Source organism: Alligator mississippiensis, chromosome 8, assembly GCF_030867095.1.
Source record: "Alligator mississippiensis isolate rAllMis1 chromosome 8, rAllMis1, whole genome shotgun sequence".
Taxonomy (NCBI): domain Eukaryota; kingdom Metazoa; phylum Chordata; order Crocodylia; family Alligatoridae; genus Alligator; species Alligator mississippiensis.
The window spans coordinates 28,445,060-28,469,731 of NC_081831.1; the positions used below are offsets into that span (position 1 = coordinate 28,445,060).

Sequence of the window (24,672 nt, forward strand, 5' to 3'; positions counted from 1 at the left end):
TAGGCCCTTCCCTCTCAGCCCCACTTCCAGCCTCTAGGGGGTAGGCACTGTAGGGGGCCATATTCCCCACCCCCAGCACAATACAGCCACCTCTAGAGTGAAAGAGGCCAGCACAACACAACCTTGCCCCAGATGAAGCCAGCTATGGGGTAGGGCATCTTCCCCCTTTATCCCCTCCCCAATTCACAGGGGGGATCCCCTCCCCCCATCCACCCATGACACAGCAGAGGCCAGGCCAGACACGGTGGGTTTCTCTTTCCTTTGTGGCGCTCATGGGGGGTGGGGGTGGGGGGGGGTCTTTGTTTCTCTTTATCCAGGATAATTCTCTTCCCAACATGCAGCGACAGCTCCAGTCTCTGGGGGAGAGGGAAGGGAGCAGGGGGAGAAGAAGGGGTGCAGGTGGCAGTGGAAGGGGGGAGGGGGCAGTCTAGGGGCATCAGCTCTTGTCAGCAGGGCTGTCTCTGTGCAGGGTGCTCTTCTTGATGGTCTCCAGGTACTCCTGCTGTGACACGGCCAGCACTGATGCCAGGATCTCATCGTCTTCCCAATCATGAAGGCCTGAAGGGTGGAGAAGATGGGGGATGGTACACAGCTGAGTAGAATGGCTCCCAGGATAGGCTAAGAGATGGCCAGCTTTGGGGTGGAGTGGCTGGGAAAAGAGTTAGGTAGAACAAGGGAAAAAACTGAGGCTGAGATGTGGCCAGCTTTGGGGAGGACTGCCTGGGAATAGCTGAGTATCACAGGTTACAGGGAAGGCACAGATACAGCCAGCTCTGAGGTAGGGCTGCTGGGGAACAGCTGAGTGTAATAAGACCAAGATGCAGCCAGGTCTGGGGTGAAACATTTTGAAATGGCTGGGTATAACAAGGCACAATAGAGGCCAGGATATGACCAGGTCTGGGGTGGGGAGCCTGAAAACACCTAAGTATAATAGCCTACAGGTAAGGCCATGTTGCAGCCAGGTCTGGGGTGCAGCAGGTAGGAAATGGCCAAGTATAACACCCCACAGAGAAGATAGAGATGCAGCTGGCCCTGGGACGGGATGGCTGAGAATGTAACAAGACTTAGATGCTGAGATTCAGTCTGGTCTGGGGTGGAACAATTGGAGAACAGCCAAGAGGCCAAGATGCACCCAGTTCTGGGGAGGAGTAGCTGGAGAATGGATCAATATAGCCCTCTGCTCTCCTGTGGGGGTGGGGGAAATAATGTGCCCAGCTCTGGGGTAGACTGGCTGGAGAACAGCTGAGTTTAGCAAGGCAAATGAGAGGTGAAATGCACCCAGCTGTGGGGAGGAGCAGTTGGATCAGCTGACTATAGCTCCCTACAGGGAAGGCAGAGATGTGGCCAGCTCTGTGGTAAGGCAGCTGGGGACCAGCTGAATATAACACAGCAAAACTAAGGCCGAGATGCAACCAGCTTCAGGGAGAGGCAGCTTGAAACAGCAGAGTATGACCCCTCCCCAGGGGAAGGCTGGGATGCACCTAGCTTTGGGAAGGAACAGCTGAGTATAACTAACACAACAGGCTGAGATGCAGCTGGCTCTGGGGTGAAACAGCTTTGAATGGCCAAGTATATAATGCTCCACAGAGAAGGCCGAGATGTGCCCAGCTCTGGGGTGGAACAGCTGGAGAAAAGCAGAATCTAACAGGGCATCAGTGAGGCTGAGATACAGCCTATTCTGGGGAATAATGCCCAGTATAACCCCAATCTGGCAGAGCCGAGATGTGCCCAGCTCTGCAGCAGGGAACAGAGCCCTTTCTCCCACCCCCATCAGTCCTAGATGCTCTGAAGCCTTGCCCCCAGCTCCAAATCCCTTCCTTTCTCCCCCCTAGAGTCACTCACCGAAGGCAGTGGGGGACATCTGCTGCATGATGGCACGGCACTCCAGTGCAGGGTACAGGGATACCAGCGGGGGGGTAGTGCGGCCCCCTGCAGCTGCCAGCTGACTGCTGGTACCTGGGGGGGGGGGAAGCTGAGCAGTAGGCCCCTGTCCCCATTGCCCCCAGGAACCCTGAGCTACCCCAGTGAGCTAAAACACTCCCACAGTCCCAGTAGCCTCTATCCCCGCCCCGACTTATTGCCTCACATTCATCACCCCAGCAGCTCATAGCCCCACCCCACCCCATTACCCCAGCAGCTCACAGCCTGCCCCCATTCCCCCAGAACCCACACCCCAGCCCCCACACCCCATAGCTCTGCCTCTCATTCCTCCAGGACCTATATCCCTGCCACCACCCTATGTCCTAGGACCACCTGCATTCCCCCAGCAGGACATAGCACCACCCCATCTTCCCAGTAGTGCACAGACCTGCTCCCATAAGCCTTGCCTTCATTGCTCCAGAAGATCATAGCTCTGCCCCCAAGGACTCATAGCTCCACACCACTCAATTCTCCAGTGCCACCCGCATCTCCCCAGCAAACCATAGCCCAGCCTCTATGACCTATAGCCCTGCCCCATTCCCCAGCAGCCTGGAGCTCGACCCTTATCCCAGTTCTACCTGCCAACAGCTCCTGCCCCCTCCTCACTCTCAGACCCCCAGCAACCTATCACCTTGCTGCCAGGACCCACAGCCCCTCCCTCACAACATATAACCCCTGTCCCCATCTCCCCAGCAGCCCATAGCCCCATCCCCACCCAAGCCACCTACCTGGAGCGCAGGGAGAGGGTGGTTTAGGGGGACCGGTACCAGGTGAGGGGGGCTTGCCAGAAGGGGGCACAAGCTCAGTGTGCAGCCCTGGGTGCTCGGGGGAGGGGGCGGCACTGCGCTGCCGAGGTGAGCGCCCGCTCCACTCCTCAGGGCCCCCTGCTGCTGCTGCCGTGGCTGAGCTGCAGGTGGCACTGGCCTTGCGTGGCTGCAAGAAACTAAGGGTTAACAGCAGGCTCTGCCACATCCCACAGGCTCCACCCCCTAGGTCCAGGAACCACTGGGATGCTGGAGTTGAGGGGAGTTGATGGGGATCAATAGGAAATGGCCTAGTATAAGGTGCCAAAATGCCACCAGCTCTGGGGTGGGACAGCTGGGGAATGGCCAAATAGAACAGGCTGAGATGCAGCCAGCTCTGGTGTGCCACAGCTGAGCATAACAGGCCAGGTTGCAGCCAGCTTTAGGGAAAGCTGAGTATAAAGAGGCCAAGATGCAGCCAGTTCTTGGGGTAGGGCAGCTGAGTATAATGAGGCATAAGAGGGAGAGAAGCAACCAGTTCTTGGAGCAGAGAGGGACAGCCAAGCCTAAAAGCTGAGTTGTGCCCACCTCTGGGGAGGAACATCTAGTAAATGACTGAATCCAAGAGGCTGGGATGCAGCCAGCTCTGGGGAAAGCAGCTAAGTACAATAGGTTGAGTTGTGTACAGCTCTGGGAAGGAGAAGCTGGGGGAATGGCCGAGTCTAATGGGCTGAGATATACCCAGCTCTGGATGCAAATGGCCCAGTCAAAGAGGTCATGGTGTGCTGAGCTCTTGAGGGGAGCAACCAAGCACAACAGGCCAAGATGCACCCAGCTCTGGGGTGCAGCAGCTGGGAAACAGCTGAGTCCAATGGACTGAGATGTAGCCAGCTCTGGGGGGTGGGAAAACCGAGTCTAACAGGATACAATGCATCCAGCTCTGGGTGGGAACAAGCCAGGATGTGCCTAGCTCTCAGGGGAACAGCCAAACGTAACGGGCCAAGATGTGCCCAGCTCTGGGGAGCTGTGGCAGGGAGGGGCTCACCTGGCGCGCCTGCTTCTCCTGGTCGCGCAGCCACTGCAGGTAGGACTCACGAGCCACCTGCTCCTCAATGGCCTCATTGGTGGCCTCCCAGTCAGTTGCCCGCTTCTTGTCCTCCAGCATCTGCTGCTCAATCCATGACTCCTCTGACGTCTTGATGGCATTCTTCATAAGCGACTGCTCTGCATACTGGGGGGAAGCAGGGGGTGGAGTTAGCCAGGCAGTGGGTGGAGCCAGGGACTTCCACCCACAGAGGGTGAGGCACTACCCCACCCTACAGCACCAATCCCCACCTGCCTTATGGCACCTGGGCACCTAGCCACACCTCTAAAGCACAGGCTCCACCCCCTGGGTCCATGGCCACACCCATAGGACACACGGACCTCCATCAATAGGGACACCCCCATGACTCTGACCATACCCTTAGCGTCCAGGCCCTTCCCTGTGCACCTGGCCATAGCAGCTAGACCAGTGGTTCTCAACCTTTTATGTACCAGGACCTCCTTGTAAACATCAATGGCCAGTCCCAATCCAATGCCCCTCACTCCTGACCCACTGTGCCCTGCCACCAGCCGCTAGTGTGTGGGACAAGGCCCCCACCCCCAGCAGCCCCTTACAGGCTGGAACTCTGCCAGTCTGCGACAGAAAAGCCATGGTTTTTTTAAGCATTCCTGGGGATAACTGTTCTTCTGGCATAGTTGAGTACCCACTGAGGTGTTGCGGCTTAAAGCCCACTTTATGGAAATGGAAGGCTCCTCCCTAGCTTGCTTCTGCGGCCATATGACTGAGGGCAGGCAAAACTTGGGGGCATCAGAACCCCAAGTCTGGACTTGGGCCTGTATGTAGTATGCCAACCAAAAGACTTTGGAAATAACTAAAGCCCTTGGTGGGGGTGAAGGATGTTTTCTGGTTGTAGGGCCACTTATGGTTCTGGGCTGACTTTGGACTTGATTAGGTTTGGAACATGAAAAATTCCTTTAGAAAAGGTTTTCTCCTTTAAAGGAGAATCCATTTTTAAAGTCTGTTCGTGACCCTTCCATATATTTTTGTGATCCAGTTTTGCATCATGACCCATGGGTTGAGAAATGCTGCCCTAGAGCATTACCTAGGGGTATGCCTACACCATGCCCTGCCTCTCAGGAGCAGGGCTGGGGCAGGGCAAGAGCAGGACTGCAGAGATGCTGTGCTGCTGCTACTCACCACCCACCCACTCAGCATCCAGCCACTCACCACCCCCTCCCCAGCTCCACATCCAGCTACTTGCCACCCCCCCAGGGGTACACTTATTAAAAAGGGGACCGCAAGGGGTACATTTATTTTAAAAAGTTGAAAACCCCTGCCCTAGTACATAGGTCCTCCCCCTATGTCCCTGACCATGCCTCCAGAGCACAGGCCCTGTCCCCCATCCCCTCCAACCCATGTCCTGACCATGCCCTTTGAGTGCAGGCCCCATTCCTGGGGGGACACCATGAGATAGAGATTGACCCACATCCTGAGCTCAGGCCCCACTCCCTTCTGCTACCCTAGCCACACCCCTTTGCATAGCCCTGCCCCCAGCTTGAGGGAGGGTGGGGAGAACCACCCCTTGTCATAGCCCTGCCTCCCCAGTGTAGCCCTGCCCCCTCAACCCCAGTAGGAAGAGGGTAAACAGAGCTCTGACTCATAGGGAGAAGGCAAACAGAACTCTATCCCAGCATAACCCCATCCACCCACTCGCACACCCCAGCACAGCCTCGCCCCCTGAGCCCCCTCAACTTGAAGGAGCAGCAGGCTGAACCCCCCCCCCCCCCCCCCCAAGCCTGGCTCTGCCCCCCACCCTGGCCCTGCCCCCTCACCCCGGGCTTGTAGGCAGGCAGGCCAAGGCCAACACCAATGGTGGCTTTGTTGGGGTTGACAACGGAGTTGTAGTGCACGTTGCGGTGGTAGCTCACACGGATTGGCTCATCCTCGTTCTGCTGGATCCCATGGAACGTGTTGATGGGCTCTGGGGTGGGGGCAGGGGGAGTGCAAAGAGGAGGGGGGCGTGGGAATGGGACCCAGGCGTCTGGGCTCCTGGCCCCTCCCCGGCAAAGAGGGGTGTCCAGGCTCCCAGTTCTCCTAGGGAGGAGAGAACTCAGTTGTCTGTGCCTCCCGCCCCCAGCAGGGATAGAACCCAGGTGTGCAGCCCCCAATCCCTGTAGCAGGGATGAAACCTAGGCATCCAGCTCCCTCCCATCCCTGCCATAGCAGGAGGCATCTAGGGCACCTGTGCCATACTGGTAGACCTCCACAGGGCGGTTGTACATCTCAGCCATGGCCTGCATCTCAATGTGGTTGCCATGGCAATTGCTTTTCCGCTTGCGGTTGATGTAGGTGGTGAAATCCTCAGTCACGTAGTTAGAGAAGTAGTCAGCATTCTTCATCTGGGGGCAGTTAGGGGGTGGGGGGGCAGTTAGGAGGGGTGGAGGGGGAAGCTGGGCTCCAATTTGAGGCACAGGTGGGTTTTTCCCCTTGCCAGGGGAGGGAGAGAACCTAGGCATCTGGGCTGCCAGCCCCCCTGCTCTCACCCCCCAGCCCCCACTCCCCTGCTGGAGAACCCACGTGTCTGGGCTGCCCATCCCTGGTTATATAATCCTAACTGGCTTCCCTAGAGCTGGGAAAAAAACCCAGGTGTCCAGATCCACCCTGCTCTAATGCAACAGGCCTCCATTCCCCACCCCCAGCATCAGGATGGAACTCAGGAGTCCAGGCTCCCAACCCCCCCCCTGCTCTCACATCCCAGCCCTACTGCCCCGCCAGAGAACCCAGGAGTCCTGGCTACACACACCCTTTGCTCTCACCCCCAGGTCCTCCCCATCCCTCAGAGAACCCAGGTGTCTGGGCCCTACCACCACTCACCAAGTAGTCCATGCAGTGTTTCCGGACCACCTCATGCATGTCCTGGTCACCATATACCTGGTCGGCTGAAGTGGCGGGGAAGGAGAAGAAGCAAAGGATCATGAGATAGGGCCCAAAGGCATCCCTCCAAGGGAGGGCATTGCTCACTAGAATGCTGACATGGGGCCTGACTGATAGCCCATATACCTGGGTCCTCTCCCTGCTCTGGGCAGGGAAGTAAGAGGGTGGTTGGTGGATGGCAGCTGGGAACCTGGACACCTGGGTTCTCTGGGAGGGGAATGGTGGCTGGTGGGTTGGATCATAGGAACCCAGACACCTGGGTCCTCTTGGCCTGCCTCTGAGCGCACACTCCTCTCTTCCCTGCTGCTAAGTCAGAGAGGAATTTGCTGATGCACCAGCACAGAGTGAGGGAATCTGCTGAGTCAAAGGGGAAGGGATCTGCTGAATCAGAGAAGGTCCAAGATGCACCCAGCTCTGGGGTGAAGCAGGTGAGGAATGGCCAAGCATAACAGGGCACAAGGAGGGTGAGATTCAGCCAGCCCTGGGGCAGGGCAGGTTAGGAACAGCTGAATGTAACAGGGCAAAAGAAAGGAGAGATGCGCCCAGCTCTGGGGAGCTCTGACTAGGGAACAGCTGAGTATAACACTATAATGCAGGGGTGGGCAAAATGCAGCCTGACAGGCCATTCTATCTGGCCCGCGGGGCCCTTAAAAATTTGGAAAATTAATATTTATCTACCCCTGGCTGCCTGTCATGTGGTCCTCGATGGCTTGCTAAAACTCAGTAAGCAGCCCTCTGCCCAAAATAATTGCCCACCCCTGCTATAATGGGAAGGCTGAAATGGACCCAGCTCTGGGCTGGAATGGCTGAGGAACAGTCAAGTATAACAGTATGAAGTGGGGGCTAAGATGCATCCAGCTCTAGGTTATAGCACCTGGAAAACATCTGAGTATAACACTACAGAGAGGGATGACACGCATCTAGCTCTGGGGAGGAACAGATAAGGAACAGCAAAGTGTAATGTCATAGAGGGAGGGCTGAGATGCACCCAGCTCTAGGGTGGAATGGCTGAGTATAACACTGTGAAGGGGAGGCCCAGATGCAGCCAGTTATGAGGTGGGCCAGCTGGGAAACAGCTGAGTATAACACTATAAGGGGAGGGTTGAGATATGTCCAGTTCTGAGGTAGGGCAGGTTAGGAACAGCCAAGTCTAATATGGCACAAAGAGGGAAAGATGCACCTAACTCCGGGTAGAACAACAGAGTGTAACACCACAGAGGGAGGGTGCCTAGCTCTGGGGCAGAGTGGCTGAGTATAATGCAAGAGAGAGAAGGCTGAGATTCACCCAGCTCTGGGGTGGGGCAGGTCAGGGATAACCAGAACAGCAGAACAGTGCACAAAAAAGGCAAGATGCATCCACCTTTAACATGTAAGGCTGGGGAACAACAGAGTATAATACTATGAAGGAAGAGCCCAGATGTGCCTAACTCCTGGGTAGAGCAGGACACAAGGAGGGCAAGATGCAGCCACCCCTGGGGTCAAACACCATAGAGGGAGGGCCAAGATGCACCCAATTCTGGTGTGAAGCAGTTTAGAAATGGCTGCATATAAAAGGACACAAGGAAGGTGATATGTGCCCAGCTCTGGGGTTGGGCAGTTGAGAAATAGCTAAGTATAACACTGCTTGGTTTCTAGCCCCACAACTCTGCCAGGGGGTCGGACAGGGGGAAGCAGATAAGGGCCTGGGGTGCAGATGCAGGGTAGAAGCCACTCACCCACAGCCCGGAAGAGACAGGCCCCATCTTCCTTCATCTGCTTGATAATGAAGCCTTTCTTTTCTCTCAATGCCTTCTCAAACCTGTGCTCCTGCTGGAGGCAAGAAGGGTGGAGTCAGCAACTGGCCAAGCCCCAAGACCTGCCCCCTGGACACCACCCCCACAAGGCTGCCAAGCTCTTCCCTTCTGTGGCTCACACCCCCATATACCCCACCAGGGTCCCAGTGAGAGACTCAAGCACACAGGGAGTCCAGAGTCTGGGGCCCACCTCCCTTTGTCCAGCATCAACACCAATGCAGATACCCAGCATCCAGCACCCCCACCTGCATAGACACTGAACCCAGGGGCTCCTCCCTAACCCTGGCACACGCATGAAACCCTGGTGTCCAGGCACCCCCAGTCTCAGAACCCAGGTGTCCAGCATCAACATTCACACAGAACCCAGGCATGGGGGGCAGCTATACCTCAGCTGCCCCTCCTCCATCTCTGCTCCTCCCAGATCACACAGGGGCTACTTCACCCCAGAGACCCCTCCTTTTTCCTCCAGGTCACACAGGGGCCCCCACTCCTCCCCTCTCCCCCCACCCCAAGATCATACAGGGGCAGGGTCCTCTCACACTGGAGTTGCCCCCTAACCCCAGAGACCGCCCCCCTACCCTCTCCTCCCCTCCCCCACACCACACAGGGGTCCCAGCCAACCCAGAGACCCCCCCCATGCCTCCCCTTCCCCCAGAGACAACCCCCCACCCCAACACAGCCCCTGCAATATCACATGGAGGAATATGGGGTCCCCTCCCCCAGAGTTTCCCTCAATCTCTTCCCTGCCCCAGTCCAAGAACCCTCCATTCCCCCATATTGTACATGGGGTGTTCCCTTCACTGGAAACCCCCCTCCCCCAGATCACAGCTTCTCCCAAATCACATGGGGGCAGGGGACTGTTCTCACCCGAGCCCCCCAAATATCTCCCCTTTCCCCCCACATCACAGCCCTCCCCCAAATCACATAGGGCCTTCCCTACCCCAGAGATCACCCAATCTCTCCCCTCCCCCACCACAGACCCCCTTCCCTGACAGTACACAGGGGGTCCCTTTACTCCAGAGACCCCCCCCCCCAATCTTTCCCCTCACCTGATGCCCCCCTCCCACAGATCACAGCCCCACTCATCATATGGGGAAGTGGGTGCCCCCCCAATCTCTCCCCTTTCCACACATCACAACCTCCATTTCTCTCCTCCCACACCCCAAATCATACAGGCGAACCCCCTCACACCAGAGACCCCCCCCATCTCTCCCCTCCCCAGACCCCCGCACATCTCCCTTCCCCACAGGGGTTCACCTCCCTCCACACCCCCACAGACCCCCCTACCCACCTGCTCAGCCGCAGCTGGATCCCCGCTGTCCCCTGGGGGGCCGCCCCCGGCCCCCCCCCCGCCGCGGGGAGGGTCGTACTCGTCCTCACTGTTGTAGCCGCCGCCTGCCTCATCCCCATCGCCGGCCCCCAGCCCTAGCCCTAACCCTAGCCCCAGGCCCAGGCCCAGCCCTGCTGGCCCAGATCCCCCCCCGGAGGCGCCGCCGGGCCCGTAAGCCAAGCCCAAGCCCCCCCGCCGCCGCCTCTTACTGTGGCCGGGCCCCGCGCAGCATCCGCCCCCCACGCCTCCGCCGCCCGCCCGGGGGTCATCCAGACCCAACCCGGCCTTGGCCTCGGGGGCGCCGGTGGTGGGGGGAGGGGACGGTGCCCCCCAGCAGCGGGGCGGGGGAGGGGCTGGGGGGGGAGGGGAGGCCCCGCCCCCTGCCGAGCCCACGCGGGGGTCCGGGCTCCCTCCCGGCCGGGGGTCACTGCCCCCCCCCACCCCGGAGCTGCCTGCCGCTCCCCCTCCCGCCCCCACGCGGGGGTCCGGGCTGGGGGGCCCCCCAACGCGGGGGTCTCCTGCCCCCCCCACGCGGGAGCCTGGAGGGTCGGCGTCGCCCCCCGGCTTCTTCTTGGGGAGGATCGTCATGGCCCGCCCGCTGCCGCCGCTGGGCTGGGAAGGGGGGTGGGGTGGGGGAGGGGGGGGAGGACCCGGATGTAGGGGGCTAAGGGCTACAGGGGGGCAAGGACCCGGATGGAAAAGCTAAGGGGAGCCGGGAGAAGGGGTTAATGGGGGGGAGACCCGGATGTAGGGGGCTAAGGGGGGATCCCCGGATGCCAGAGGTGAGCGGAGCGGAAGGACCCGGATGTCAGGGGCTAAGGGGAGATCCCCGGATGTCAGGGGGTGACTAGAGAAGGGAAGGACTCAGAGCTCGGGGGCCGAGAGACCCGGATGGAGGGGGCTAAGGGGGGGGTCCCCTGATGTCAGGGGCTAAGGGGGGAGCAGAACCCGGATGTACGAGGCTAAGGGGGCACCCCCCTGGGGGATCCGGCTGAAAGGGCTAAGGAACGCCTCCCTCCCCAAGGAGGGGGAGGGGCGCAGAACTGGATAAGGGGGGGAAGCGCTCCCCGAGACCCCAGTCTCCGTCGTATTCCCCAACCCCCGCGGCGGCCCGGGGGGGGGTGCAAGACAGCAGGGCAATTAGCCTAAAGCAGACCGATAAGGAAGGCAGCAAGCAAGCAAGCAACCAACGCCCCCTCCCCGCAACCCTCCCCCGTTCCTGGGGTCTATGGAAGGTTTTTGGCCCTTCCCGGCTTCCGCGGCGGGCCCTTTGCGCTCGGCCCCGGCCTAGTGTCAACATCAACACAACCGGCCTCTGACCCCGGCGCGTTCACTTCCGCCCCTACGCCCCTTAGCAACGGAACGTCAAAAGGGACGAGACCCCGACGCGCCTGGGTAACAGCGCCACCGCTTATTGGCTACCGGCCCACAGCTCCGCTGTCATTGGTCGATGGGCTTGGAGGAACGCGTTTGGGATTGGGGGGAGAGCGCCACAGTCAGAGCCGTGTCCCTCCCCCTATCCTCTCGTTCCCCCTCCCACTTCCCATGACAACAACCGGGGTCGGCGGGACTTGGGTGACCCTCCTTGACATGCGCTCACTGATTGGTCACGGCGTAAGGTCGCCTATGCTCATTAGCTAAAAGGCCCCGGACATGCATGTGATTGGCTGAGAGGCAGAAGAGCCAAATCTTATTGGCTTGGGAAAAAGGGGGACTAACCTCCGGTTGGCTGGAGGGACGCTTAGGCCCTGATTAGCCAGGGGGAAACAAGCGTAATCACTGATTGGCTTGAATGGGTTTAAGGGAAATTCCGCCTCGCATGTGAGGGAGGGTTGGAAACAAGATGCTCGCAGCTGATTAGCTAGGGAAAGAAACCTGGACGCGATTAACTGAGGGGCAGAACACCGGTTTATGATTCGTTGGACAAGAACATTCTGCGCTCTGATTGGACCAGAGGGCAAGTCCTCATCTGACTGGATGGGAGCAAATTGCCAATCAGACACACAATGCCCGGGCTTCAAGACGAGCGCGCAGGGATGTGGGGTTTGTATTCGCGGGGGTGAGGTGGGGAGCATATTGGCCCCCTGATTGGATCAGACGGCTGTCACTTAGAAGCAGGCCCTGCCCCTTTTCTTCACTTCTTACCCGCTCCAACTCCCCTGCCAGAGAACCCAGGCGTCCCAGGTCCCACCCCCTGCCCTGCAAATAATGACTGAGCTGTGACATGTCACCAGTTCATTTATTTGCTCAAACTACAGCAGCATAAGCCTCATTCCTTGGCAACGGGCAGGGAAGGCACCCCCCCATCCTGACCCCACCCCCAGCTCCAGGCATGGAGGTGTTAATGATCCGTTGCCCCACCCCTCCCTGAGCCAGGCTTTTATGTATCTGTATATAATACCTGTCTCTATATGTATAGAATTTTCTTATTTTTTAAATGTCTAACAGGAAAAAAAAACCGAAGGGGAACCTGAGTTGAACTTACATTGTCAGAGCTGGCGACAGGACCCAAGCATACAGGAGGGAGGCGCCTCCTGTTGGACTCCCCTTCCTGAGCAGGGAAAGAGCCCAGGTCTCCAGGCTTGTAGCGCCCCCGCCCCACTTCCAGAGTGGGCAGAGAGCCCAGGCCTCCAGGTTCCTCTGACTCAAAAAAAAAAACAAAAACAACCCGGGCTTCCGAGTCTAGAAAGGACCCAGGTGTCCAGGCCTCTCTGGCTCCAGGAGGCCCCTCCCTTGGGCCTCCAGCTCCCAGCCAGCCTGAGGACAGATTCCAGACAGGGGTGCAGGTGGGGGCAGAATCTCTGCCCACCCCCAGTGGCCACGGAGGCAGCTGCATTGTGCTATAGAGTATTTTGAGAAGGGGGCAGGGTCCCAGTCCCTCCCCTCCATTGGTGCTGCCCCCTACCCTACCACAGCCAGTCTGGGCTTGACACAGGTGTCTGGGGCCTCAGCCCTCCCACCCTTGCCCCAACTCCTCCCTAAGCCAGGCTAGAACCTAGGCATCTGGGCCCCTAGACCCCCATGCCCCAGGAAACCTGGGGAAGGGAACCCAGGCATTCAGGCCTCTGCCCTCCCCTGCTGTTGCACTAGTAGGGGGAGGGGTCACGGTTTATGGTCTGAGCTCAGCTTCTGGTCTCTGGAGGAGTCATGACCCCTAGGAGAAGGATGACCTGTGAGGTGAGGTGGATATGGGGGGTAGGGGGTGGGGTTCTCCCCCTAGTGCATGCTGGGAAGGAAGCACCCCCCTGGTGGCAACATGGACACATGCACAGTCCTGCTGTGAGCATAGTAGATGGGGGCACCATGATGTGTGCAGGTGTGGGGGGGCCTGAAGAAGGACCCAGGTATCCTGAAGGAGAGTATCCAGGCATTGCAGGTTCCCATAGCTGGTGACAGAACCCAGGCACCAGGCCCCTTCTCCCCCCAGGCTCCCATGGCTTTTGGTTAATGAGTTCCAGGAGTGGCCCATGTCCTTGCGCCTTGGGAAATAGTTCCTCCCTCCCCAGGCTTGCATAGCTGACCCTGATATATGGCTTTGCTTGTGAAGGGGGCTGGTCTAAAGAGTAGCAGGTGAGGCAGAGGGCCATGCCCCTCCCCCTGCCTTTCCTTTCCAGACCCATGGGAACTCAGACATCTGGGTTAAGGTTGCAGCACACACCTCCTGCCTGCCCCACACAAGAAGAACCCAGATGTCTGGGTAAAGCTGCTCCCTGGCTGGGAGGAACCCAGGCATCCAGGAGAGGAAGAACTCAGGCACCCCAAGCTGGAGGGATCCAGGTGTCCGAGGCAAGAAGAACACAGGTGTTTGGTACAGGCTATGCTCCTAAGCAGGTGGGATTCCAGGTATCCAGGACACGAAGAACTGAGGCATTTGGGATACAAGCACAGGCATTTGGTACAGGACATGCCCCTAAGCAGGACGAACCCATGTGTCCAGGGACTCTGGCTTCTGGAACAGGAAGAACTCAAGTGTCCAGGACAGGAGGATCCCAGGTGTCTGGAGAAGACAGGACCGTGGCATCCAGGAAGGCAGAACTAAGGCATCTGGACTGGGTAGAATACAGGCATCTGGGACGGACGGAACCCAGGCATCTGGGACATGAAGAACCAAGACATCTGGGCTAGGCAGAACAGGGTCCAGGCTGGGCAGAATACAGACACCTGGGACGGGCAGAACCTAGGCATCCGGGACCAGCAGAACCCAGGCGGCTGGGATAGATGGAACCCAGGCATCTGGGTTGGGTTGGGTAGGGCCTGGGCATCCAGGATGTGAAGAACCCAGGTGTCCAGGATAGGTGGAATCCAGGCCAATGGAACCCAGGTGTCTTGACGCAAAGAACCCAGGTGTTCAGGGACTCCCCTCAGAGGGAAGAGATGTGCAGGGGAGGGGGCCGGGGTGCCGGGGGGGGGCTCTCATCAGGGGTGTTGGCAGGGGGTGTGGGGATGCTGATGATGGCTGCTGCCAGTGCTGCTGCCTCGTAGCTCAGCTTCAGGGTATCCGGTGCTGGTGTCGCATTCAGGCTGGACCGGCTAGAGGGAGGGGTGGGGGGCATGAACCCAAGCGTCTGGGCTCCCAGCTCCACCCTCCCCCAAAGTTTCAATGGCTGCCCACTGGATGGCAGCAGAACCCAGTGTTTCCCAACACAAAACTGATAGACATAGGCTGCAAACACGCCTGAGCCATGCAGTATATACATGAAGTACATGCCACAGAAGTGCCCGGAACACAGGACACAAAACTGAGAACATGCCAGACCCATGTTGAGCCAGTGCCATGCACACATCAACTGCACACCAAAAACATTTTGGGATCATGGTAAGCATGTGCTGTGAACATGGTACAAACACACGAAATACATAGAGCACATGCAAGAAAATAGGCTGTGCTCACACCTGGAACCAGGAACACTTGAGCATCCCAAGCACATACCAGAAAGTCATCAAGCACATGCAGGGAAAAAAACTAGGCCCCACACTGGAAACATGCCAAGCCCACACCAAGTCCATACTCTAAATATGCCACCTGCTGGTGCAAGTACACCATGAGCATGCCAGGAACATGCCAAACCCACACTGCAAGCATGCTGCACACATGCCATGAACACACCATGAATATGCCAACCACACGCTGGGAACATGCCATGAGCATGCTAGAAACATGCTAACCCCAATGCCAGGTGCACTGAGAGAACACACCAAGCCCATGCCACAAACATGTTGGGAACACACCAGCCATACCATGGCATACCCCAAGAACACACCAAACACACCGCGAATATGCCAAGCACACCCTGTGAATAGTCCAAGCACATGCAGTACCTGTGAGCTGGCCCCTTGAGGCCCTGCAGGGTGCTGAGCTCCTGGGCAATGGCCCGGCTGCCTGATGGGGTGGAACCAAGGCGGAGGGGGCGGTGGCGTGGTCGCCGGGGGCAACAGGATCCACCCGGAGATGGGGCCCCACTCGAGGACAGCGACAGGCTCCTCCCTGACCGTGCCCCTGGCGACACCCCCCGCTCTGCTGCAAACTCATGGTTCTGGGGTGGGGTCAGAAGAAGGGGGCAGGGCAGGGAAAGGAGGGGTATCATTTCTAGGGCAAGCCCTGACCATACTGACCCTCACTCCCACCTAGGACTAGGGTTGCCAACTCTGACCAAAGCTATTCCAGGAGATTTTCCCCCCCCCAACATGATGTCATGTCATTAATTGTACTGTTCAACCCCTTTGCAATATCAGATCTCCCAGACTGCTGTCAATAATCACCAGGAAATTGATGCTGATTCTGCTAGACTCCCAGCCAATCTGGGAGGGTTGGCAACCTTACCTAGGACCTGCTGCTACTGAGCATCCAGGTTGTGAGGGGTGGGGGAGGCCAGAGCAGGCAGGGCCTCCAGGACGAGCCATAGCCCCACAGACCCTGCCCCCAAAAGCTCCCCCACCATGGCAAGCTTACATTGCCCCCCACTAGCCTCCCAGTCCATCACAGTATCCCCACTGGCCTCCCAGTACCTTCCCAGTCCCCACCACTAGACTCCCAGTCCCCACTTTTAACCTTCCAGTGCCCACTTCCTAGCTCACCGTGGTTTTCTCCAGGCAGTGAAGCAGGTGATGGTGCTGCAACTCGAAAGCCGAACAGGTCCGTAGCCCAGGGGCCTGGGGGTGGCCGTCCAGCTCCTGGGGGTGGGGAAGAGGACGGACAGATGGATACCCCCCATAAGGTAGAAGTGGGAGGAGGGACTGGGGTGCTGGTGCAAGGGGTGTGCAAGGGATCCTGTTTTCCTGTGTGAGGCTTGTGCAAGGAGCCCCGTTCCCTATGTGAGGCTGTGCAAAGAACTGTTCCCCGTGCAAAGGGATCCCACAGTCATGTGCAAGCCTCTGTGAGGAGCCCCATTTCCCTCGTGCGAGGCTGTGCAAGGGATCCCCATTCCCCATGCCAGGGCCCCAGTTCCCAATCCAAGAGGTCCCATTCCCTGGGCAAAGTCTGCATAACAGGGTCCCAGCACCATGCAAAGCCATGCACACCTCGAGGTCGTTGCTATGCTTGTACTGCAGGAAGGCTTTGGTCGTCCCGCTCTTGGCCAGCCGGATCCGGGCCAGGCGCACCTTCTGTGGGGGAGGGGGGGTGATGGGCAGAGGCCATGCCCCCAGCCTTCCTCTGTGCACCCCCCATAAGCCCTGCCCCCTCCAATCCTGACTCCACCTCTTCCCCATAGCTCTGTGCTCTCTCTGAATACCAGCCCCTGCCCCCCCCACCCTATAGTCCTGCCCCCTTCCCTTGGCCCCACTACCACCTCCCCATAGCTCAGGGGTAGGCAGCATTTTGCCCACAGGCGAGATCCAGCCTGCCAAGAAGTTTTACCTGACTCACAGCAGATCCCTCAGCCCTGTTCAGCCCAGCCTTTGGTGGGCAACCTGAGCTGTGGTACGAGTGGCCAGTGCCACTACCCCAAGACACCCAACAGAGCTAGGGCAGCACGGCAGCCAGATTCTACTTCCCAGCAGTGGCTCCTTCCAGCTGCTAGTGACACTGCTGCCACCAGACCTGGCCCCACTGCCTGGACATCCCAGCCTATCCACTCTGCATCCACTGCCAGCGGTGCCAGATAGAGGGGGAAGGTGGGATCTCCATGGAGAGCAGCCCAGAACCCCCACAGCCAGGGCACATTCAGCCAGGCACATGGAATGGAGCTGCAGGTAGGGACCAGAGTCCAGGAGCAGAACAGATGGGGCTGGTGCACGCACATCCCTGCGACTAACACCACTTCCATAAGCAGGGGCATTCAGGGAGCAGGTTACAGCTCTGCCCAGGGCCCTGGTCCCATGCTGCCATCACGCCATGGTCCCAGCCTTGGACGAGGGCCACTTAGGCCCCTCCCATCTCTCCCTATCCCAGACGTAGCTCCCTACCCACTGGGGATCCAGGCCGGTTCCCCAAGTAGTCTGGAGTCTTGGTGAGTTGTTACAGGTTGGGGGAGAGGGGATGCTAACCCAGCCCACAATAGCTCAGCAAACCTCCCAAAGTGGCTCCCCAGCCCAAATAATTGCCCGCCCCTGCCACAGCCCCTTTCTGCCCCTCCTGCTATAGCCCTGCCCCATCCTTCCCAACTCCATCCCTCCCCATAGCATTGCCTGCAGCCCAAACTCCACCCCCTTGCCCTGGCCCTGCCCCTGGGCACCTGCTGGGCACGGCGCTTGTCGGCACGCTGGTTCTGGTGATAGATGCGGCTGAAGTTGGAGACGATGACGGGGACAGGCAGCGCAATTACCAGCACCCCTGAGAGTGAGCAGATGGAGCCGAAGATCTTCCCTGCAATGGTGGATGGCACCATGTCCCCATACCTGGCAGTGCCAGACAACAAAGATTATCATCACGGAGGAGGAGGCAGAAGTCACACAATGACTCACTCCCGACCCAAAACCACCCACACAGTGCCCCTCACTCTTGACATGCAGCTCCCCCATATTGGTGCCCATCATTCCTGACCCACAGTGTACCCTATAGCCCCATGGTGCCCCTCACTCCCAAGCTGCAACCCCCCTGCAGCATCAAGAATGCCTATTTTAGGCCACCCTGGATGGGCTGATGGGCCCCTGGGGTGAGGAGCTGCGGCTGATGCCAAGTTTGAAGCCACATCAAATATTCATGGCTCTGTTTCCACTTCACTGGAGGAAGCCGGGAGTTGCCTTCACTGCAGAACCTAGGTATCTGGGCTCCCTGCACCCACCCTCCTGCCAGGGACCCCAGTTGTCCAGACTCCCAGCCCCTCTGTCCCCATTCCCACTCCCCACCCTCACCCCCAGCAGTTTAGTCAGCAATCAACACTCTTGGTGACTAACCATGTTAAACCAGGCCCCACATGCCCTTCACTCTCCACCTGCAGCCCCCGCCCCCTAATTCCCAGATGCCTGGGGTCCCTTTTCCTCCCTGCTCACTCACCCGAGTGTGGTCATGGTGACAATGGTGTACCAGAAAGCAGCGGGGATGCTGGTGAAGTTGGTGCCGGGTGTGCTCTTCTCGGCATAGAACATGACAGTGGCGAAGATGACAATGGCCATGGTAAGCGAGAAGAGCAGGAAGCCCAGCTCAGAGGCACAGCTCTGCAGCGTGTAGCCCAGGATGCGCAGGCCCTGGCTGTGGCGTGAGAACTTGAAGATGCGGAAGACCCGGAAGACCCGCAGTGTCACAAAGGCCCCACTCAGATCCTCGTTGTCTGGCACAGCCAAGCTGATGTAGTAGGGGAGGATGGCCACCACATCAATGACGCTCATCACGCTGCGGGCAAAGCGACACCGGCTGGGTGCCGCGAACAACCGCAGCAGGTACTCGCCCGTGAAGATGAGCACGCAAGCTGTGTCCATGCAGAAGAAAGCCAGTGGGTAGCGGTCTCCACAAGGCACTGCCTGGGCCACAGCAGCAGAGGAAAAGGAGGAGGAGGAGGAAAAGCCAGACGAGACACGGCAGGGGATGGTCTCCACCACGTTGGCCACCACAGAGACAGCGATGAAGAAGCCAGTGACATAGTAGAAGACCAGGGCTGTGGTGCTGGCATGGGGGTTCTCAAAGGCCCGCCACAGGCGCTGTCGAGCTGAGGGGGGCGGAGAAGCTGCCGATGGGGGCTGTGAGGCTGCTTCTGCCAGGCCTTCGGCCTCCTCATCCTCGGGGGCAGGGGGGATACAGGAAAGGGTCAGAGCTGAGCCAGTGTGGGGGGACCCAGGTGTCCGGGATGCAGAAGGGGAATTTGGGCATCTGGTCCACATGCACAGAACCCAGGCATCTGGGACACACAAATGTACGCGGATCCCAGACATCTGGGGTGCACACAGGGAACCCAAGCATCCAGGACACAAACACACACATACAGAACCAGGCTTCTGGGATAGACAGACACACCTACACAAGGCATCCAGGAGAGATAAGACAGCCACATGCACATGCAGAGAATCCAGGCATCCAGAACAGGCAGACAGACAGACACACAACCCCAGAAGTCCAGGATGGACACACATACAAAACCCAGGCATCCAAGACAGACAAACACACCTACATACAGGGAACCCAGGATGTGCGCACACGTGTGTATACTCACTCTCACTCCTGGGATAGACAGACACACATACTCAATGCATCCAGGACAGACAGACAGGGAATCCAGGCATCTGAGGGACAGAAACACAGTCAATGCAGGAATCCAGGACACCCAAACACAAAGCGTCCAGGACACAAACCCACACAGCGAATGGAAGTGTCCAGGGGACAGACAGACACATGGATACACACACATATATGCACAAACACACAGGGAACTAAGGCATCTGGGAAGCAGGAACCACAGGTTCTAAGCCTAACCTCTCCCCCCCTCTCCCCCAAGGGAATTGGAATTCATGTCTCAGTCCTGCCCACCTAGTGGTTACCAGCACTTTCTCCAAGCCAGGGGCCCTGATCCAGAGACATTTAGAAAAATCTATCCCTCACTCGTAACCCCTCCCAGCATCTCCCACAGAAATCCTGAGCCAAAAGGGACCTCAGAGCCCTCCCCTCTCCCATCAGCCATGTGCTGCTACTGCTGCTGCATCCCATTGGCTGCCTGTAATATGGCCGAGTCCCAGGTAAGCTTCTCTAAAGATCCACGCTGGGGTGATGGGGGTAGATTGGGGGCAGAGTGTGGGCTGAGTAGAAGCCACCCTCCCCTAATTTTTATTTACTTATACTGTACAAACTTTTGTTTTTTTACTGACCAAACAACAAACCTACTTCCCCACCCCCCTAGGGTCTAGGGTTGATATATCAAACTCCTGCATTTGAACTTGGCCCTTATCCAAGACCTGGGAGACAGGTTACATTGATGTGGTGTAATACATGTCAAGCAAGAAGTTTCAGTCATCAGTAAAAAAAAAAAAAAAAATGTGTTTGTCAATAAAAAGGTTAGGTCATTACTAAGCAAACTTGGTCATCAGTAAAACAAAAAAAAAAAAATCCCCAACAAAACCCTAATCCCTAGAAAAATAGGTCATCACTAAAAAAAATTCTGTCAGTAAAAGGTTTGGTCATTGGTAAGAAAAATATGGTCATAGATAAAAAGAATTCATCAGTAAAAACAACCTTGAGAGTGGAGTAAAAAGTGTGGTCATCAGTAAAATAGTTGTTAGTAAAAAGTTTGTTGGTCAGTAAGATAAGTGGTTGTCAATAAAAAGTTTCACCACTGATAAAAATGATCTTGTAAGTAAAAATTAATCAGTTAAAACATGGTAGAAACAATGTGTGTCAGTAAAACGAGATAAATAGAGAAAACAGTTGTTAGTAAAAACTTTGGTCATCAGATTTAAAAAAAAAAAAGGTAAAAACAATTTAGTCATTAGTAAAAAAAATTGTCACTGAAAACACACGGCACTAATGTGTCACTAAAAAGTTTGATCATCAGTATAAAAATGTTATTGTCAATAAAAACAATTTTGTCAATTAAAATGTGACTGTCAGTAAAAACATGGGTCATCAGTAAAAGATTTTATCATTTAAAACTAGTCAGGAAAAAAGTTTGGTCAGTTAATAAAATTTGGCATCAGTTTAAAAAATGTGATAGGAAAAACAAAACTGGTCATCACCTTTGGTTGTAAAAAAAAATTTGTCAGTAAAAAGATTGTGAGTAAAGAAAATGGTTCATCAGTAAAAAAATGTTCATTTGTAAAATTAAATGGTTTGTGAATAAAAAAAATAAAGTGTTCATCAGTAAAATAAAGTGGTCTGTCAATAAAAAAGTTAGCTGGACCTGCATCCAAGGGTACTGAAAGAACTGGCTGAACTCATTGCAGTGCCTCTGGCAATGCTGTTCAAAGAGCAAATGACTGGAAGAAGGCTAATGTGGTACCCATCTTTAAGAAATGGAAGCGGGATTATCCTGCTAACTATAGACAGTCTGGTCAGTCTGACTTTGGTCCTGGGAAAAAAATCTTTGAAAAAATTGTCAAGGAGGCCATCAACCACAAGCACGTAACTGGTGGCATATTAAGAAACAACCAGCACGGCTTTATCGAGGGGAGGTCATGCCTAACAAACCTGGCATCCTTTTATGACCAGGTAACTAACTAGCTGGGTATGGGACATGAGGTTGACATCATCTATGTAGACTTCAGCAAGGCCTTTGGTACTGTTTCACATGAGATTCTCTCAATTAAGTTGGAGGGTACTGGCCTTGACCAGTCTACAGTGAGGTGGGTTGGCAACTGGCTCAGAGACTGATCCCAGTGAGTTATAATCGATGGGATGGCCTCATTCTGGAGGATCATCTCCAGTGGTGTCCCCCAGGAATCAGTGCTTGGGCCCAGGCTCTTTAACATCTTTATCAATGACTTAGATGAGAGAGTGGAAAGTGCATTAATTAAGTTTGCAGATGATACCAAGCTGTGGGAAAATGTGGGCACATCTGAGGACAGCGTAAAGATCCAGAATGACCTTGACAGGCTGGTCCTATGTGCTGAATGCAATTAGATGAGGTACAATTGGGACAAGTGCCGGGTCCTTCATCTGGGTAGGAAGAACCTTTATCATAACGATATGATGAGTGGTTGTCTACCGGCTAACACTGAATATGAAAGGGACCTGGGGGTGATAATCGACCATAGGATGAACGAGTCAGTATGATGAAGTTGGCAGTGGGGCAAATAAGAACTCTGGCATGCATCAGCTGATGCATTCCCAATAGATCCAGAGAGGTGCTCCTCCCCCTCTATTTGGTGTTGGTGAGGTCACCGCTGGAGTACTATGTCCATTTCCGGGCACCGCACTTCAGGAAGGATGTGGATAAGCTTGAAAGAATACAGAGAAGGACCACCCCATATGATCAGGGGCCTAGAGGATAGGTCCTATGAGGAGAGACTCTGGGAACAGGGTTTGCTCAGTCTGAGTAAGAGAAGACTGAGAGGTGACTCGATAGCCGCCTACAAGTACATCAGGGGTGAACACCAAGATCTAGAGGAGCAGCTTTTCAGAAAGGCACTCCTTGAGAAGACAAGGTCCAATGGGCACAAGCTAGTTGAGGGAAAATTTAGTTGGACATACAGAAAAACTTATTTTCCATAAGGGTATCTAGAATCTGGAACACACTCCCAGCAGAGGTGGTCCTGTCACCATCCCTGGAGGTGTTCAAGAGGAGGTGGACAATCACCTTGCTAAGCTCATGTGAACCCAATTACCCCCTGCCCATAGCAGAGGAGCAGACTTGATGATCTTACAGGTCCCTTCTGGTCCTACTATTCTATGATTCTAAGTTTGGTTGTCAGTAAAAAAAATAACATCAGTAAAAAAATTAATTTGCAGATTGTCAATTATCCATCTTGACTTAGCAAATCCAGCCTTTGCCCTCTCCTAGGCCTCCCCTCAGCCTTCTCCTCTCCCAACAACCACCCCCCACCCACCGCATCCTGTGTGGCCCCGCTACCTCAGCCAGTCGCTCAAGGTTCTCCTTCTTGCGGTCACGGTAGTCTTCCAGGCAGCAGTCACCCACCAGCTCAGGGGCGAGGCCATAGAAGCTGAGCTCTTCGTCATAGGCCTGGATGCATTCATGTCGGGGGCAGTGGAGGTGCCCAGTGCGGTAGAAGTTGAGTACATAGCGGAAGACCTCAGGATCACGGTCCAGGAAGATCTCACCAGCCTCCTCATCATAGAAGAAGTCCCGCTCGGCGCCCCCCAGCAGCGTGTCTGGGTAGCGCTCCAGCGTGGCCCGCCACGTCTCAAACCGCCGTCCGCTTACATTCAGCACCAGGCGCTCAGGCCCTGCGGTGGGCCGGGGATTGGGGCCATGGCCTGGTGGCAGGGGAGGAGGTGGGGGCAGGGGCTGCTGGGCCAGGGGGAGCCAGCCGACAGCTGCTGCTCGGGCTAGGGGGAGCCAGGCTGCCACTCCTGCTGCCATGCCGGGGGGACCCAGGCGTCCGTGAAGGGGCTAGGGGGTGGCTTAGGAACCCTACAGGGCAAGAAAAGGGAGGGAAAGGGGGAACGTCAGAAGTCTGGGAATTGAGGAGATAGGGAGCTCTCAGGGACCCAAGAGTCCAGGGGATTGCTGAGGGGGGTGGGTGTCATCAAGGACCTAAGAGTCTAGGGATAATGGTGGTCAGGGCCTCACAGACCCAGGAGTCAAGGGTCTAGGGGTGTCCCAGGGACCCAGAAGTCTCAGAGGTTCCACACTGGGGAGATGAGCTGGGAACTTGGAGTGTGGGAGGGACGGAGAATCCCTGGACTGTAGGGCAACAGCACTGGCAGGGAGATGCAAACATGAGGGAGTGGGGTGCCTGTAGTTGACAGCAGGGTGGGGGCTGGGAGCCCAGACCCTGGGTTCTCACCCTGAAACTGGAGGCCAGTGGGGGCTGGGAGAGGGGGTGCTAGGAGCCCAGACCCCTGGGTTCTTTTCCCAGCTACTAAAGGGGAATGGGGGCAGACCTGGAAGCCCAGACACCTGGGTTCTTTTCCTAGCTATAGGAGAGGGCGGGGAGAGGGGCACTGGCATCCCGGATGCCTGGGTTCTCTGGGAACGAGGTGTGGGGAGAGGGGTTGCTGGGACCCAGATGCCTGGGTTCTCTACCCCAGGGGCAGGAGTGGAGCCGAGGAAGGGGCCCCGATCCGGCCGTCGCAGGGGCCCCGATCGGGCTGACTCTTACCACGGCTCCCGGCTCCGGTGCTGGCGGCTGCAGCGGCCCCGCCCAGCCCCTGCGGCTCCGGTGCCCCCGGGTCCCGGGAGTGGAGGCGGGGCCGGGATCCAAGGGTGGAGGAGAGAAGGAGGGAACCCAGGCATCTGAGCTCTGGCCCCTCCCGCAGCTGGAGAGGGAAGCCAGGCATCGGAGCATCCCTAAGCCAGCTCCTCACCCCTGCCTCTCCTCCCAGGGAACTCAGGCGTCCAGTCCCCTGCTCTCAGCCCCCAGCCCCCCTCCCCGCCCAGAAACCCAGGCGTCCAAGGTCTCAGCCCCCATGGTGGGGAGGGGTCTGTGACTCAGCATCCAGGGACCCAGGCAAAGATCGCGGGCCCCCCCCCCCCCCCCCCATAGCCCAAATCAGCTCCTGGGAGACTCCTCCCCCCCACCCGATGCCCACAGGGCCACGCCAAGCTGTGGGGGCTGCGGATCGGAGGAGCAAGGGGCACTACAGGGTGATGGGAGAGCTGCGAGTCAGGAGTGGGGGCCCGGAGACCATCGCCCTCCAGACTGGCAGAGAACCCAGGCATCCAGGCTAACCCACCCCAACCCTGATCCCCAGGGTTGTCTCCAGCTAATGGAGGCAGGCAGACCCATCAGCAACCTCCAGCATCCATCCTGCTCCAGCTGCCATCCCTGGCAGGAACCCAGGTGTCTGGGCCAAGGCCCAGCCCCCTCCTCCAGGTCCCCCAGAGAAGGGCAGCCCCCCAATCCCACTCTTCACCCAGACTCCTA

At 57.0% G+C, this 24,672-nt stretch overlaps 2 protein-coding genes across 5 annotated transcripts; both read right to left on the reverse strand.

Annotated features, from left to right (window-relative positions):
- Window positions 1-240: 240 nt before the first annotated feature.
- On the reverse strand, window positions 241-11,078 carry OTUD5 (OTU deubiquitinase 5). Of its 2 annotated transcripts, none has more exons than XM_059732589.1 (9): window positions 9,727-11,078; window positions 8,358-8,448; window positions 6,583-6,647; window positions 5,951-6,107; window positions 5,541-5,689; window positions 3,709-3,894; window positions 2,649-2,853; window positions 1,843-1,956; window positions 241-558 (listed from the first exon to the last, which is right to left on the reverse strand). In XM_059732589.1, exons 1-9 carry the CDS (start codon window positions 10,351-10,353, stop codon window positions 437-439), a joined length of 1,716 nt encoding a protein of 571 aa, XP_059588572.1. In that variant the 5' UTR covers window positions 10,354-11,078; the 3' UTR covers window positions 241-436. The 2 variants fall into 2 exon arrangements, with proteins under 2 accessions (XP_059588572.1, XP_059588571.1); XM_059732588.1 differs by having other exon boundaries at window positions 8,358-8,451; window positions 9,727-11,077.
- Window positions 11,079-11,985: 907 nt separating this feature from the next.
- On the reverse strand, window positions 11,986-24,118 carry KCND1 (potassium voltage-gated channel subfamily D member 1). Of its 3 annotated transcripts, none has more exons than XM_019478322.2 (8): window positions 23,908-24,117; window positions 22,695-23,216; window positions 18,200-18,918; window positions 17,439-17,601; window positions 16,285-16,368; window positions 15,841-15,936; window positions 15,085-15,299; window positions 11,986-13,857 (listed from the first exon to the last, which is right to left on the reverse strand). In XM_019478322.2, exons 2-8 carry the CDS (start codon window positions 23,163-23,165, stop codon window positions 13,731-13,733), a joined length of 1,875 nt encoding a protein of 624 aa, XP_019333867.1. In that variant the 5' UTR covers window positions 23,166-23,216; window positions 23,908-24,117; the 3' UTR covers window positions 11,986-13,730. The 3 variants fall into 3 exon arrangements, with proteins under 3 accessions (XP_019333867.1, XP_006269097.2, XP_019333866.1); XM_006269035.4 differs by having other exon boundaries at window positions 13,765-14,295; window positions 23,908-24,118; XM_019478321.2 differs by lacking the exon at window positions 23,908-24,117 and having other exon boundaries at window positions 13,765-14,295; window positions 22,695-23,883.
- Window positions 24,119-24,672: the final 554 nt, after the last annotated feature.